The sequence below is a fragment of the Rhinatrema bivittatum genome, chromosome 2 (genome assembly GCF_901001135.1).
Source record: "Rhinatrema bivittatum chromosome 2, aRhiBiv1.1, whole genome shotgun sequence".
Lineage (NCBI taxonomy): Eukaryota > Metazoa > Chordata > Amphibia > Gymnophiona > Rhinatrematidae > Rhinatrema > Rhinatrema bivittatum.
Window position 1 is genome coordinate 418,498,553 of NC_042616.1, and position 15,891 is coordinate 418,514,443.

The 15,891-nt window shown below is 45.5% G+C and overlaps 1 protein-coding gene across 1 annotated transcript in view; it reads right to left on the minus strand.

The window, feature by feature from the left end:
- The window catches only part of MGAT3 (mannosyl (beta-1,4-)-glycoprotein beta-1,4-N-acetylglucosaminyltransferase), a 62,597-nt gene extending 53,467 nt beyond the window's left edge, over nucleotides 1-9,130 (minus strand). The window contains 1 exon segment of the mRNA XM_029590186.1: nucleotides 8,855-9,130. Coding sequence (XP_029446046.1) covers nucleotides 8,855-8,898 — 44 coding nt within the window. The 5' untranslated portion in view covers nucleotides 8,899-9,130.
- Nucleotides 9,131-15,891: the final 6,761 nt, after the last annotated feature.

The following is a 15,891-nucleotide window of genomic DNA, read 5'->3' on the forward strand; positions in this document are numbered from 1 at the left end:
AAGGCCAAGGATCTGTTTACAAAGCCTAGGCCGGGGAGAGGGAGTACAAATCTGTGGCACGCAGCACCACAGGAAGACTTCCCAGGAAATGGGGGACTCCCTCCTGGAGCACCCCTAAGGCTGCTATGTCCCAGAACAAACTGAAGTGACAATAGGGTGTGGGACCAGCAACTTAGGGGGCCAATAAGCATGACAACCTTAGCGCTGGTTTTAACCCACATTTTAGAGAGCATCTTTCCACAGAAACTTAACCCTTGTATTTAATCAGGGGTTTTTTTTGCTGGGAAGAAACACGCGCTACCACATGGGTTAAAACCTGTGCCTGGATTAGCACGTGTAAATGCAAATTTCATGTACATGGAGCTGATTTAGCTATCACCGCCCGGCAATGCAGGAGGCGCGCTAAAGGAATGGCTGCTTTGTTCGGAGCAGGAGTTAAACTTCACTGCGGGAATTCAGCTGCTGATCGGAAGCTCGGTACAGACTGAAGTCTGTGTGCCAAGGCTAACAGTTTCACCACTACTGGCCTCGCAAGGACACGTCAGGGCCAAGGCTGGTTGGACTTTAGAAAGAGTGAAAGAACCGCAGGCTGAGGAGTTTCAAGCTCACCATTTCTGTGGACCTCGCTTATCAACCCACAAGAGCATCGCCCGGAACAGTGCTGCGATAACCCAGATCCGCAAAGAGCATGAAATCAGCCTCCAGTTCCCTAACAAGAATGAGGAGAACCAGGACAAGCTCACCATCACAGGCAGAGCAGCCCACTGTTGAACATGATTGGAGGCACTGAAATCAAAACAAATTACAGAGCCTCCAACAGGAAAAGGAAAAAAAAAAAAAAACAGATCACAAAGGGTTATGACTGACCAGCCTTTATTTAAATATCCAGAGACAAGCAGGTAATGTGGATATGGGGAAAACTCATGGGTCAAAAAAAAAGCTAGGGAAGAAAGTCCCACCAGTAATCCAAATGGCAGATGAAATTTAATGTGGATAAGTGCAAGGTGATGCATATAGGGAAAAAAAACCCTTGCTGTAGTTACATGATGTTAGATCTAGGCATCATAGTGGATAATACACTGAAATCGTCGGCTCAGTGTGCTGCAGCAGTCAAAAAAGCAAACCGAATGTTGGGAATTATTAGGAAGGGAATGGTTAATAAAACGGAAAATGTCATAATGCCTCTATAATCACTCCATGGTGAGACCGCACCTTGAATACTGTGTACAGTTCTGGTCGCCGCATCTCAAAAAAAATATATAGTTGCAATGGAGAAGGTACAGAGAAGGGCAACCAAAATGATAAAGGGGATGGAACAGCTCCCCTACGAGGAAAGGCTGAAGAGGTTAGGGCTGCAGCTTGGAGAAGAGACGGCTGAAGGGGGATATGATAGTGGTCTTTAGTCACAATGTTGGAGGCACTGTAATTTGGTTTCATATCACAAATAGGATATGGAGAAGAAGCACGAAGACCCGAGTTTTGCAGTTCAAAAACACAGACTTTGATGAAATGGGGAAGTACCTGGAGGAAGAACTGGAAGGCTGGGAGAACAAGAGAGATGTGGAACAACAATGGACCAAACTAAAAGGAGCAATTACCAAGGCAACTAACCTATATGTTAGAAAAGTAAAGAAAAGCAAAAGAAAAATGAAACCTGGTTCTCAAAGGAGGTGGCTGATAAAATAAAAGCTAAAAGAACAGCATTCAAGAAATATAAAGGATCCCAAAGGGAGGAGCACAAGGAAGAATATATGGTACAACTGAGGGAGACAAAGAAAGTAATCAAGACAGCAAAAGGTCAAGCGGAAGAAAGGATTGCAAAAACATTTTTCATATACAGAGAAAGGAGAAACGTTTAAAGTGGTATAGTGAAATTGAAAGGTGAAAAGGATCAATGTGTGGAGACAGACGAAGAAATGGCAGAAATATTAAACAAATATTTCAGTTCGGTGTTCACTAAAGAGGACCCTGGAGAAGGACCGTCGCTAGTTAACAAGAAACTGGAGGGAAGTGGAGTAGATGTAACTCCGTTTACAGAAGAGAATGTATGGGAAGAGCTGGGGAAACTGAAAGTGGACAAAGCCATGGGGCCTGATGAGGTTCATCCCAGGATACTGAGGGAGCTCAGAGATGTGCTGGCAGGTCCGCTGTGTGACCTGTTCAATAGATCCCTAGAAATGGGAGTGGTGCCGAGTGATTGGAGAAGAGCGGTGGTGGTCCCGCTTCACAAGAGTGGGAGCAGAGAGAAGGCTGGAAACTACAGGCCGGTTAGCCTCACCTTGGTGGTGGGAAAAGTAATGGAGTTGCTGCTGAAAGAAAGAATAGTGAATCATCTACAGTCAGAAGAATTGCTGGACCAGAGGCAGCATGGATTCACCAAGGGAAGGTCCTGTCAGACAAATCTGATTGACTTTTTTGATTGGGTGACTAGGGAATTAGATCGAGGAAGAGCACTCAATGTCATCTTCTTGGATTTCAGCAAAGCTTTTGATACGGTCCTGCACAGGAGGCTTGTGAATAAAATGAGAAGCTTAGGAGTGAGTGCCGAGGTGGTGGCCTGGATTGCAATCTGGTTGATGGACAGAAGACAATGTGTGATGGTAAATGGAACTTACTCTGAAGAGAGAGCGGTGTTAAGCGGAGTGCCACAAGGATCGGTGTTGGGACCGGTCCTGTTCAATATCTTTGTGAGTGACATTGCGGATGGGATAGGAGGTAAGGTTTGTCTTTTTGCGGATGATACTAAAATCTGCAACAGAGTGGACACGCCAGAAGGAGTGGAGAGAATGAGATGGGATTTAAGGAAGCTGGAAGAGTGGTCGAAGATATGGCAGCTGATATTCAATGCCAAGAAGTGCAGAGTCATGCATATGGGATGTGGAAATCCAAAAGAAATGTATTTGATGGGGGGTGAAGCGCAGTTGTGCATGGAGCAGGAGAGTGGCTTTGGGGTGAGTGTCTAACGATCTAAAGTCGGCAAAACCATGTGACAAAAGCGATAGCTAAAGCCAGAAGAATGCTGGACTGCATAGAGAGAGGAATATCTAGTAAGAGAAAGGAAGCGATGATCCCCTTGTACAGAGCCTTGGTGATTCCTCACCTGGAGTACTGTGTTCAGTTCTGGAGACCGCATCTCCAAAGGAACAGAGACAGGATGGAGGCGGTCCAGAGAAGGGCGACCAAAATGGTGGATGGTCTACATAAAATGACTTATGAGGAGAGATTGAAGATCCTAAATATGTACACCTTGGAGGAGAGGAGGCACAGGGGTGATATGATACAGACTTTCAGATACTTGAAAGGTTTTAATGATCCATGGTCAGCAACAAACCTTTTACGTTGAAAAAAAAAAAAAAAAATCAGTAGAACTAGGGGGTCATGATTTGAAACTCCAGGGAGGAAGACTCAGAACCAATGTCAGGCAGTATTTCTTCACGGAGAGGGTGGTGGATTCCTGCAATGCCCTTCCGGAGGAAGTGGTGAAGACTAAAACTGTGAAGGATTTCAAAGGGGCATTGGATAAACAATGTGGATCCATCAAGGCTAGAGGATGGGAATGAAGAGAAGAGCCATGGGAGTGGCTTACTGGAACGGAGGCTACTACCTGGTGATTACTACCCTTACTCGATAAGCCTTCACACGGTTAATGCAACTCCAACATTGCTCTCTGCTTCAACGGCAAGGGGAAATATGGAAAAGAGGATTTGCATTCAGACAACAACCAACAAGGAATGAACGTCACAATCTGGGTAAACAAATAAGCATGGGGGTAGCTTGCTTATTACGGTGCTTACTACCCTAAACCAATTAAGCCTGATACTTCCCTTTGAATACATATACAGCACTGCTCTTTGCTTCAACGACAGGGATAAATGTGGAAGAGAGGATTTACATTCAGACAACATCCAAAAAGGCATTGATCTGTGTAGTCTGGGTAACCAAGCATCTGGGTAACTTGCTTGATGTGGTGATTACTACCCTGAACCATTAAGCCTTGTGCTCACCTTTGATGCAACTCCAACATTACTCTCTGCATCAATGACAGGGGATGGCAGGAAATTTGAATCAAACAGTTACCAACAAGGGCCCTGAACTTGGTGGTTGGTGAAACAGATAAGTTTGGGAAAATAAATGTGGGAGCTTGCTGGGCAGTTTAGATGGGCAGATTGGTCTTTTTCTGCCGTCATTTCTATGTTTTAAAATCATGAGAGGTCTTAAGCGAGTAGATGTGAATCGGTTATTTCGGATAATAGAAGGACTAGGGGGCACTCCATGAAGTTAGCAAGTAGCACATTTTAAGTCTAAATCAAAGAAAATTATTTTTTCTTTTCACTCAATGCACAATAAAGCTCTGGAATTTGTTGCAGAGGATGTGGTTAGTGCAGTTAGTGTAGCTGGGTTCAAAAAAGGTTTGGATAAGTTCTTGGAAGAGAAGTCCATTAACTGCTATTAATCAAGTTGACTTAGGGAATGGCCTCTGCTATTACTGGCATCAATGGCATGGGATCTTCTTAGTGTTTGGGTATTTGCCAGGTACCTGTAGCCTGGATTGGCCATTGTTGGAAACAGGATGCTGGATTTGATGGACACTTAGTCTGACCCAGCATGGCAATTTCTTATGTTCTTATGTCATTCTCCTCCTCAGTCCCAGCTCATTTCTACTCTCTTCCCTCCTGCTCCATCCCCCCCCAACACAGACTCTTACTCCATCACCACTACTCTTTCAATCCCCACCCTTCTCTCTCATTTTCCTAATCTCCTCTCCCCATCCCCTCCTTACTCCTCCTGCACACTTAATTCTTCTCCTGCATGGAGATACATCCCCTTACTTAGCCTGTTCTGCTCCCCATTTCCCACTGACCTTTCCGTCTCTGCTCCCCATTCCCTCTGTCCCCAGCAGGTTCCTTCTCACCTCGCACCTTACCAAGCTGCCCTCCTCTGAAGGTTTGGTTCACCCATCCCGTCACCGATTCCCACTCATCCTCAGGATGTTAGGCTTCCCTTCCTCAGCAGGCTCAGCTCACCTCTCAATTTATGATTTCTCCATCCTTCACAGGCTTGGATCATTCCCTGAGCTCAGGCACTTTTTTTTCTGGAAATGTCCCTAATCTCCCCACCCTCTGCAGCATTTTCCCAGCACTCACAGCTTCCAGGCCAGAGCCAGTCCCAGGCCTGCAGAGTCCACATAAGACATTGTACAGTCTGCATGACCTGAGCCCTAGCCAGCTTCAGGACCACAGCTGCATGTGGCAATTCCTGCCCTTAATTTGGAAACCCCAGAGTTACATAACAGCGGAAGGCTTTATTTATTTTTGTGAGCAAGAGGAACAATGATCACCTCAATTCCCCCTCAGCTCAAGCACTGACTGCAGCCCCTCTCAATACTGAAGCTGCCAATGTTTAAGAGAGATTTTGAGCCTAAGATATCACATGCCACCACAATCTCATCCCCCTTCCCCATCCTTCCCATAAGATATCTTATTTACTCTGGTGACTGCAGGGCTGGTAGAGAAGTGCAGAGACCACGTGCCCCATACTTGACCCTGTCCAGTTAGCACAGAAATCTTCACCAAAAACTTTCAAAGAAATGATTTTCAAACCTTTGTGTCTGTAGCTGGACTCTATCCTCTGTCTCTGTTTGCTCTTGTCTCTCTCTTAATTTCCTCTCTGCCTCCTCATTCCTTTTCTTTTTAAAAACACTCATTTTCTGGTATTTCTCTTGTTTCTTTTAACATTTGTTCTTTTTCTTCCACTTATCTCTCTCTCTTTCTAGCCACCAGCTGGTCTTATCACTTCTCATAACTTGGACATGCCAAACCATCTGCCCGGTATCTCCAACCGACCCCGCCCACCCCCCTTCCACAGACACGAAAGCTTCTTTATTCAGCGCATCAAAAACAGGTCCCAGCAGCTTTATTCAAAACAAACGTACATGAAATGCAAATGTAAAACGTCACAACAACATAACATGGCCTAACACTTCAAACCCCCCCCCCCCCCCCCCACCGAGGGTGGGAACAGACCTCCTGCAATTTCAATCTTCCTAGCTAATCCCTCCACCAGCAAGGCAGTTGCCCAGCAGCATCGCGCTCCGTGCAGTTTGCCTCATAAGAGATTGCCATGCTGGGTCAGACCAAGGGTCCATCAAGCCCAGCATCCTGTTTCCAACAGAGGCCAAAACCAGGCAACAAGAACCTGGCAATTACCCAAACACCTCCACCTCACATTTTACGGCCTTCCTCAGACTACCCCCCCCCCCCCCCCCCAAAATCGCTGCCTGAGTAAACACTAGAATCTTGTCATTGATAACTTCCAAGACCCCCACCTTCTTTCGGGGGCCTGGGCCCCTATAGTGCCCGTGCCTGCAATCGGCCCAGGCACCCCCCCTCTCCCCAATGGCGCCCGAGCATAACTGTTCAAGTTGCACCCCCCCCCCCCCTTGTTCCGGCGAGATGCTGCCTGCGCTGCCATGACAACACCCTCCTTCTCTGCTCCCCGCCTGTGGTTCCCCCTTGCCTCAGACTATCGGGTGAGGTGGGTGGGGCTTCTGCAGGTTTGCTCAGCACCAAAATGGTGCCGCCTAGCCCTTCCTGCTCTAATTCTACGTCTCCAGAGACCCCCCCCCCCCCTTATTTTGTCCTATTTCCTAGGATCCCTGCCCCTACTTACCACCCCCCTACCAAACAGCTCTGGGAGCAGGACGTACCAGTATTACAGCACAGACTAAGGAGGTGGCGTTGCGACAGCCCGCATGAAAATGTCGGCAAAATACGTGCACGAGAGACATCAATTTTCAAATCCGACGCGAGTACCTTCGCTTTCGAAATTATCCCACCAAAAACCGCCGCCCACAATCACGCCTGCTAAGCTGCACGTGGGAAGTCCGAGGAGATTCAAAAACATAGAAACATAGAAATGACGGCAGAAGAAGACCAAACGGCCCATCCAGTCTGCCCAGCAAGCCTCACACATTTTTTCTCTCATACTTATCTGTTTCTCTTAGCTCTTTGGTTCTATTTCCCTTCCACCCCCACCATTGATGTAGAGAGCAGTGATGGAGCTGCATCCAAGTGAAATATCAAGCTTGATTAGTTAGGGGTAGTAGGGGAAGTAACCGCCGCAATAAGCAAGCTACACCCATGCTTATTTGTTTTACCCAGACTATGTTATTCAGCCCTTATTGGTTGTTTTTCTTCTCCCCTGCCGTTGAAGCAGAGAGCTATGCTGGATATGCGTGAAGTATCAGTTTTCTTCTCCCCTGCCGTTGAAGCAGAGAGCTATGCTGGATATGCGTGAAGTATCAGTTTTTCTTCTCTCCTGCCGTTGAAGCAGGGAGCTATGCTGGATATGCGTGAAGTATCAGTTTTTCTTCTCCCCTGCCGTTGAAGTAGAGAGCTATGCTGGATATGCGTGAAGTATCAGTTTTTCTTCTCTCCTGCCGTTGAAGCAGAGAGCCATGCTGGATATGCATTGAAAGTGAAGTATCAGGCACATTTGGTTTGGGGTAGTAACCGCAGTAACAAGCCAGCTACTCCCCGCTTTGTGATTGCGAATCCTTTTTTCTTCTCCCCTGCTGTTGAAGCTATGCTGGACATGCACCCAAAATCCAAACCCCAGGCTCGCCACTGGCAATGCCTGCACCCTGACTTGGGTAAAGGTGCCCCCGCGAGTCACGTGTGCATACGTTCACCCGCACATCAGGTGGGGGGCGTGGTAATGTTATAACAAGCCACTTCCCCAGCTAAACTCAGGGGACTGCCTTTCAAAGTTACCCTCCGTATGTGCAATTCATTTCAAACTTTTACAATTCTCCCTGCAAGAACTGACAGGCGACATGACTCTTCTCAGTGCTATCTCCTGCGCTTGTTGGGAGGGGGAGATGGGGGGGGGCAAAGATCTTTCTGCTTTGTGTAACCCCTCTGCTGCTCCCACTCCCAGCACCCTAGAGCCAACACTGCAAAGGGGGCCGTGTGGGAGCTGGAGCCGGCTGTGGCCCAAGGGTAGCAAGAGTGGCAGAGTGCCCAGAGAGGCAGTGGGGATAGTGGAGCCAGCCTGCCGAGAGATGCTCCGCATGTCACTGCTGTACCAAGCCCTGGTCCAGCTTAAAAACGAGAATCCTGTACCAGACGCTGCTAAAAACGTCCTGGATAAGAGCCAGCATGAGCTGGAAAATAACTCCGCCCCCCCCCCCCCCACACCCTTCCTTGACGGAATACCCACTGCTCAGCCGAGCACAGTGAAGAATGCAGGAGGGGGCAGAGGGGAAGGCCACGCACAATACAAATGCATTCCTCTGGTTCTTCAGGGCCCTGGCCTGCGGAGGTGGGGAGCCACTGGAGCCTTCTGCAGTCGGCTTTCTAAATGCCAGCAACGTCTGTAACCCCCCCCCCCACGGAATTCCTGCCGGCCACCTATAAACATAAACAGCTTTCACCGCTGGCATTGAGGAAACCCTGCACCCGTACCTGCTCCTGTAGGCTGTGTTAAGGGACCGGGGTGCCTATGAAGGATGGAGTCCAAAGGGAAAAAAAACCAACAATACTCTGGTACAGGCAGGGTTAATCGCAGGTGTAAGCAAGCGACCCGTGAAACCGAAAGTAGGGTACATCTGCTCGTAACCTTAAGTCACAGCACTGGTTTAAGGTAACCGCAGAACAATTCACCCCATCTTAAAAACAGTTTTGCAGAGAGAGGGTAAACTCTCTGCCTTTTTTTTTGGCTAAGATCTTAGTGGGATGGTCTCACACTCTTTCTCTGCCAAACACTTGGTCCCCTAGGGACATACGGCGCCCAGCTCAGCCCACCCACCAGCGTCTAAAACAGCATCGGCCCTCCGAGTCGTCACCGAACTCACCTTAAATCGTTCCCATCATAGGGTGTGTGCATTTCCAAATACATACTAACGCAGTAAAAGAGCAAATGTTCATCCAGTCTGCCCAGCAATCTTCTTATGATAGCAACTGCCGCTCTGTGCAGAGTACTCCCATGTTCCTGTTAAGGGTAGTAAACTGCTGCTCCGTTCAGGTTACCCCCAAGCCTTATGTTAAGCGGGTAGGAATATTTACAGACAAAACCAAGCAAGTGTCAAACCCATAACAAAATTACTGCTAGCAACATTTTTACAGGGTGAGCAGCCTACAATGCTGCTCGAATGTGCTTCGCCTGCACGCAGTCAGCGCCATACAGCGTGTCAGCACAAGTCCGATACGGCTCAATGAGAAAAGGAAAAAAAAAAAAAAGAATTTCACTAATGTAATGGCCTGCCAGGTACCAGCAGGGGAATGGTGTGATAAAAATGGCATGCGTGCTTTTGCAAGCATGGCAGGGACTTGCCCTCGTATTGAGATGCCGTGGAAGAGAAGAGTTCCGCACATGTGCAGAAACTTCCAGAATCTAAATGTTTATTTAAAATATTTATATTCTCCTTATACTGACTAAAGAACATGCTAAGCGGATTACAGTAAAATATAATTATAAAACAAAGGTTACAATAAAACAGTGCAAAGCATGCATATTCAGCAGTAAAACAGAACAATTTTAACTGGCTATTATTAGCAGTCAATCAGTTATCCCAGAAAAGGCTTCTGGAAAAAGGAAGGCCTTAAAATCCATCTGGTAGGCTGTTCCGAAGGGTCGGCCCTATAATTGATATTGCGCGATTACGAGTTTCTTGGGAGGTGAGCAGTCGTCACACGTGGGACTTACAAAAGATGGCGATCCCCAGATCGTAAAACTCGAGGAGATAATCTTTGAATAAAATAGACAAATAACCCGGTGCAGCCTGTTGAATAGATTTATAAACTAAAACAAATTTTACATTTTATCCCATGTAGGGGTGGGAGCCAATGTAGCTTTTGCAAGAGAGGGGTTATATGCCCTCTTCTTGGGGAGTATTAGTTAATCCATCAGGCAGCCAAATTCTGCATTAATCGGAGTGCCCTAAAACCACATTTTTGGGAGGCCCATGTATAGAGAATGACAGTAATCAATCGTAGTTAATGGGAAGGCTTGCACAATTGTTCAAAATTCAGTCCGACTGAGCACACTTCTCAAATATCACAATAATTTAAATTTAAAATAACCCCCAGACAGAACAGACTTTAAATGGAATGCATAATTCCGACCTGCGTCCATGTGAAAGGCCAAGTTACAAACATGGTCAGTACATTCTATATAGTTCCCATTAAAAGAGACACAAGAAGAAGTGGCAGGTCTAGTCTTCCCCTGAGAACAAGAGCACCTACGGGTAGATGAGCAATTCCTTTTCATGCTGAATTTGATGCTTTGCTTCCCATTCTGAAAGGTTATGTTACACGGCGCAGTGCTCGGTGTTTTGGGAGCCGACTGGTAAAGCTTGCACGGAGAAACTCGCAAAAGATAAAAAGAAGACAGGCAGCATCAGGAAAATGTGTGTCCGAAAAGGAGAGTGGAAATGAAAGGGTCACAAAAGACCAGTTATGTTCTTAGCAAAGAAAGCGTGTGCACTGCAAAGCTGTTTCCGGATGGCAAATGTCTTTAAATTAAAAAAAAAAAAAAAAAAAGAGAATGCTTAAAACAGCAGATGACATGACAAGTTTTTCTAACATCAGTTTATCTTTAACACCAAGCGAGAAACTGAAATGGCAGATAACAGTGAACTGCAATAACATGCTGGTAGGAGGGTTTTTGACCCAGAAGTTTCCTTCTCTTCCACCACTGCCAGGAACCCTTATTCCCTCCCAGCTTATTTTAGACCAGTCATGGCAGAGACGGTCCTCCGCTGGGAGATAATTAGCATTAGGTATCATGGCCCACCAAGTGGAGGCTTTTGACTTCAACAGCCTTTCTAGCCAGCTAACTGTTGTCCCCCCTGCTCTGTCCTCATTCCTTGCCTGAGAAGTGATTGTTCGCACACTCGTGCGTCAGAACCTTCCAGATTCGAACTGTGCAAAGACTTCTAGAAGTTACACACGGAAGATTTTGCAAAGAGACTCAGCTGGCGGCATGTGAAGCTTTTTTATTTTTCTTCTTTTGCAGTTTCCTCGTCTGTTTATCACCCAAGATCGTGGCTGCTACTGGAAATGCAGGATTCCAGCACAGGACAACCCAAGCTAGACCCACCAGGCTGAAGAACATGGCTCAGCCATTTGTGAAGGAGATTGATCTTGCAGAAGGACACCTACGTCAAGTAGCCTAAGATAGGATCTTCTTCACCTCAAGAGATTTTTTTGTCTGTACCATTCCCCCCTGCATTCAAGCCGTTCTGCATCACAATCGTCTCAGAAGGAATCTGAAGACACTAACAGCGGCAGAAGCTCCCAAAGGGCCAACTAATTATCAGAAGAAACAGGCAGGGACCAAGAACAGGAAACCAGGATCCAGTAACTACCCTTTAAACATGAAGTTAAGAGGAATCAATGCAGATCAAGATGGAAACCATGAAGACACCTGTATGAAAAAACAACAGTGGTAGGCAGCAAGCCGCACGCACAGACAGGGCAACTCATGTTCTTACACAAGCGAGGAGAGAGAGAGAGGTAACCTTACAACTGGTGCCCCATCTCTCTCTCAACATGGACTTCAGGAGAGCTTTGAGAGGAAGACTAAGCTGCGGGGTAATTGCAGACCATGCTTTTCGGACAGTGAGATCCATATTGCAACACACTACCTTTCCCCCACCTGGTCAAGCCTGATCCAGACACTGGAGGTTTGATTTGGTGGAAAGAGAACAGGCTTGAAGCGTTGGAAGAAGAGACTTGTTAAACTGAACCTGAAGCTGGCATTGTGGAGCCTGAGGAAGCTATTCACTGAGGGATAGGTCCTTCTGCTCAAGAACAAGGGTCTCTTCTTGAGACAGTACACCAGGCAGGCATAGCCTCCAGCAGCAGTAGAGACTAGGGCAGTCTTTTCGTCACCTGGGTCTCCCAAGGTGCACCATACATTTCTGTAAAAGGAGCACCTGAAACGGGAAAGGGAGTGCCCAATCTTGCCACTAAGCTTCAGGGTTTCTTTGCCACTGCATCAGAATCACCCCAAGGAGCAACAAGAAGGATCATGCAGGGTACCTCATGCCTGAACAAGGCTGGGCTGAGACAAGTGAAAGCCCTCACTGCTCTACAGAAAAAAAGTGCCCACCCTTAGTCTAAGCACGAGGGCTAATGGTGGTGGCAATAGTGCTGAATCTTTGGGTGAAGATAAAATCCCTGGTGCAGCTATAGGCCAAAGTGATGATGTTCATGAACCCTCTGCAGCAGTGGATAAACCATAGAAGTTAACAAAAAAAATTAAGATTATCTACTAAGTGGACCCCTGAAGACAGAAAGGAGATGATATACTGCTATTTTTATGCCAGAAGTCCCATGTTTACATCTCTGGGATACACAAGGAAAGCCCGCTAAAACACGGAAGGAAGAGCAATTTAATCAAAGGCAAAGTTGCAAAAAGCAATGGATACAAATCTTAGCTCTTTATTTGGCCAGATCATATCACAGAAATACTTAAGTGATGAAGCTGAAAAAAAAAAAGATAGCCGAAAAGGAAGGAAATGTAGAGAGGAATCCCAAAAGAGAAAAGAACACAAAAGTACCAAAAACAGTACAAAATAGGCTGGAAAGAAGAGGAATAAGGAAATAAAATGAGGCACCCAAACAAATAAAGACCATCGGAGCAGGGGTCCCCAAACATCCGGAGGAGGGGGGGGGGGTGTGCCCGTAGTGGGACAGGCCAGGAAGCAGGAAACTGGAGACTGAAGAGCTGGCAATTGAACTCCTGGTTTACATGGAGAGGGGTAGGTATGCTGGGCTCTTGGGAAGGGAAAGACTACCGAAAGTAAATTTAACTCCAGACGTTAGAAGCATGATAAGGGAAATGAATAGGGCCATTTATTGATATGACTGATATAAATCGCATACAATATTGCACAGCGTAAATCATCACTGAGAGAATCTTGCCAACAAGTACACAAGGCCAAGAGGAAGATAAACCTTGCCCCCCCTGGAAAAAATGGATTGAAGACAAAATTAAATCACTGCATGCAGTGTTATCCTTGCTAGATCATACTGAGGAAAATCCAAAACATAAAGCTAAGATATACTGTGTTAACAGAAGAAGATGATCCTAAATTTATATTGTTTAATAATATAATTGAAAATAACAGTGGAAGTGCAGAAGCTGTGAAGTTATGAAGAAAAGAGAAAGGAGAAGCACCAAAATAAAAAACATTTGTTGAGAACCTAAAGTTCTATACGGAGTTGGGGAAAAACATTACTGTAGTTAAACCACCACCAACAAAAGAAGAGCGAGCAGTTTTGGAGAAAATTGTACGAAAATCCTGTAGAGCTTAACAGAAAAGCAGAATGGTTTGCCCAGCATACAGGAGAGTATAGAACAGGCAAACATCAAAACCATGGAACGACCTGAAGTTACAATGAATGAGCTGGAAGCCAAGTTAAAAACGAGCCCCAAACTGGAAGGGCCCTGACCCTGGAGTGCCCAACTTTTGGCCCAAATATTCGACCCCTCTCCATCAAGATCTGGTTAACTGCAAAAATCAACTGATCAGAAAGTCAGCATTAAATCCAAATGGTTAACAGGAAGCTTTCTTGCCAGAGGGAGAGCCAAATAATGTCCCCAAAAACTTATCGGCCAAAAATCTGCTTGCCTACAATCTATAAACTGTTCACAATAATCGATGCAGATATAGACTATAATCAACATCGATTCTAATGAAACCTTGGCAATAGAAGAGAAACATATGGAACTGAAGATGAGCTGATGAAGAATAAAGCAGTCAAAACCTTAGTATAGCATAGATCGATTATAAGAAAGCCTTCGATAGCATCCCTTGAAATATAGAAAGTGAATCCTGTATTGATAGAGTGCATCAAGTTCCCCATGGCAGCCTACATTCCACCTGAACTAAGAGGATGGACAATATTTCATCTCTAATATTAAGGTCCAGCGAAGAATATTTCAAGGCAATTCCCTGTCACCGCTTTTGTTTTGTCTGGCATTAAACCCGCTGAATGCTCTCATTAATTCCTTGGGTTATGGAATTAATCTTAATCCTAGAGTGATCAGTCCCCTACTGAAGAGATCTGATGATCTGAAACTCTACAGTTCTTGTGATGCTCATTTAGCAGAATAACTGTGTGGTGAAGAGTTTCCCAGATGACATCTGGCTTGGACAAATGTGCTAAGGCACTTTCCTTAAAGGAAAATTAAGCAAAACTGAAATCACCTCCTTGACGTGAAGATTGCAATATAAAGGAATTGGAGCAGGAAAGTGTGTACAAATATTTAAGAATAGAGGAAGGTGGGAAATTCAGCATAAAATATTGTGAGAAAAGATCAGTTAAGAGTTTTATAACAGTGAAGCTGATATTGAAGAGTACCTTAACACAAAATAAGATACACGCTATTAACCAGCTTGCAATTCCTGCATTGTCATACAGTTCTGGAACTGTAGAGTGGCCTCAAATATCTTGAAGAACTGGATGTAAAAATAAGAAAGCTCCTCCACAGGTAATTTCTAAGAACCAGTGCATGCCGATATTGTGCATCCCTAGGGCTGAGGGTGGCATGGGTCTTACTAAAATTCACACCTACAGAGCTACCATAATAGGCCTTCAGGCATACTTATTAGCATTTGGGTCCATTGATGCTATAATAGTGCAGAAGTAGAAAAGCGAGCAACTATCCTCCATCTCAGTCCTTAAGCTAGGACAATCATGCCGGAGAATAGATGGAATGACTGAAAATCCATCAGTATACAAAAGGTAAAGAAGCTACAAAATTAGCAAGACAAGAGAAGAAACTCTATAAAGTACCAGATCAGCAAACAAGGAATGATAATTGGCAGAAGCATAAGGTAGAGTAGAAAGCACAGAGAGCTGTATCAGCAACCCCACAGGGATTAAGATTTGACACAGCAATGGCTGAGAAGTGGCGAATTCAGACCTATGGATAACAGATGGGTAATTGCAGCACAGGATAGTGGACTGTGAGTATAGAAAAGACTGGTAAAACCGATAAATGCAGATTCTGTAGAACAGAACTGGAGACGGTTGCACATCTCATCAAAAGGCCTGCATACAGAGAGGCACAACAAGGCAACACAGTTGTGTAAACATTATAACATCGACATACCAAACAAAGGGCCAGATTTATTAAGGCTTTTCTCCCATTTTTGTGTCTATGGGAAAAATCCTTAGTGAATCAGGTACAAACATTGGAAGCACAAGCCAAATAGAACAGAAAAGAACAACGAAGTTGTGATGACCTGGGATATTCCTATTCCCAGAGACAGGAAGAACAATGCACGAAAACCAGATATTGTGGTGAAGAACCAAGAACAACATTGCTGATAGAGGAGTCTGTATCCAGCGAATTCAGTAGATCGTACGGAGCAAGCAAAAATCTTTGAGTACCATGAAATGCCATCAGAGTCTAAGAAAATGTGGCAGAAAAATACAGAAATAGTCCCAAATCATATTGGGTGCCACCGATCTGGTTTTAAGATAATTTTCAAGCGCCTCTTGATAGGATGCTGTTAAGATTACACCTTAGGATCTCTAGAAAGAGGCTCTCTTTGGCACAGTGCGAGTACTAAGAAGGGCATCAGCAGCAAGTGTGAGAGACTGAGATCGTCCCCCAGCATGCCATGACTTACGGATGAGGTTCAATCCTGTCAAGGTATCTGCAAAACAAACCCATTTGGAGAAAACTTCCCCTACAAGTGGGCACGCTCTTGGTACTACAGGGAGATGGAACTGTTCATGAAGCAAGTCAGACGGCAACATATCAACAAGCTGATTTGCACAAAGGGCATCGTGAAACCAGCAAGCAAGCCGCCAAGGAGCCACCTGCACAGTGGTGTGGCAGAACACTGATAAATGAGTTTCATTATTCCAT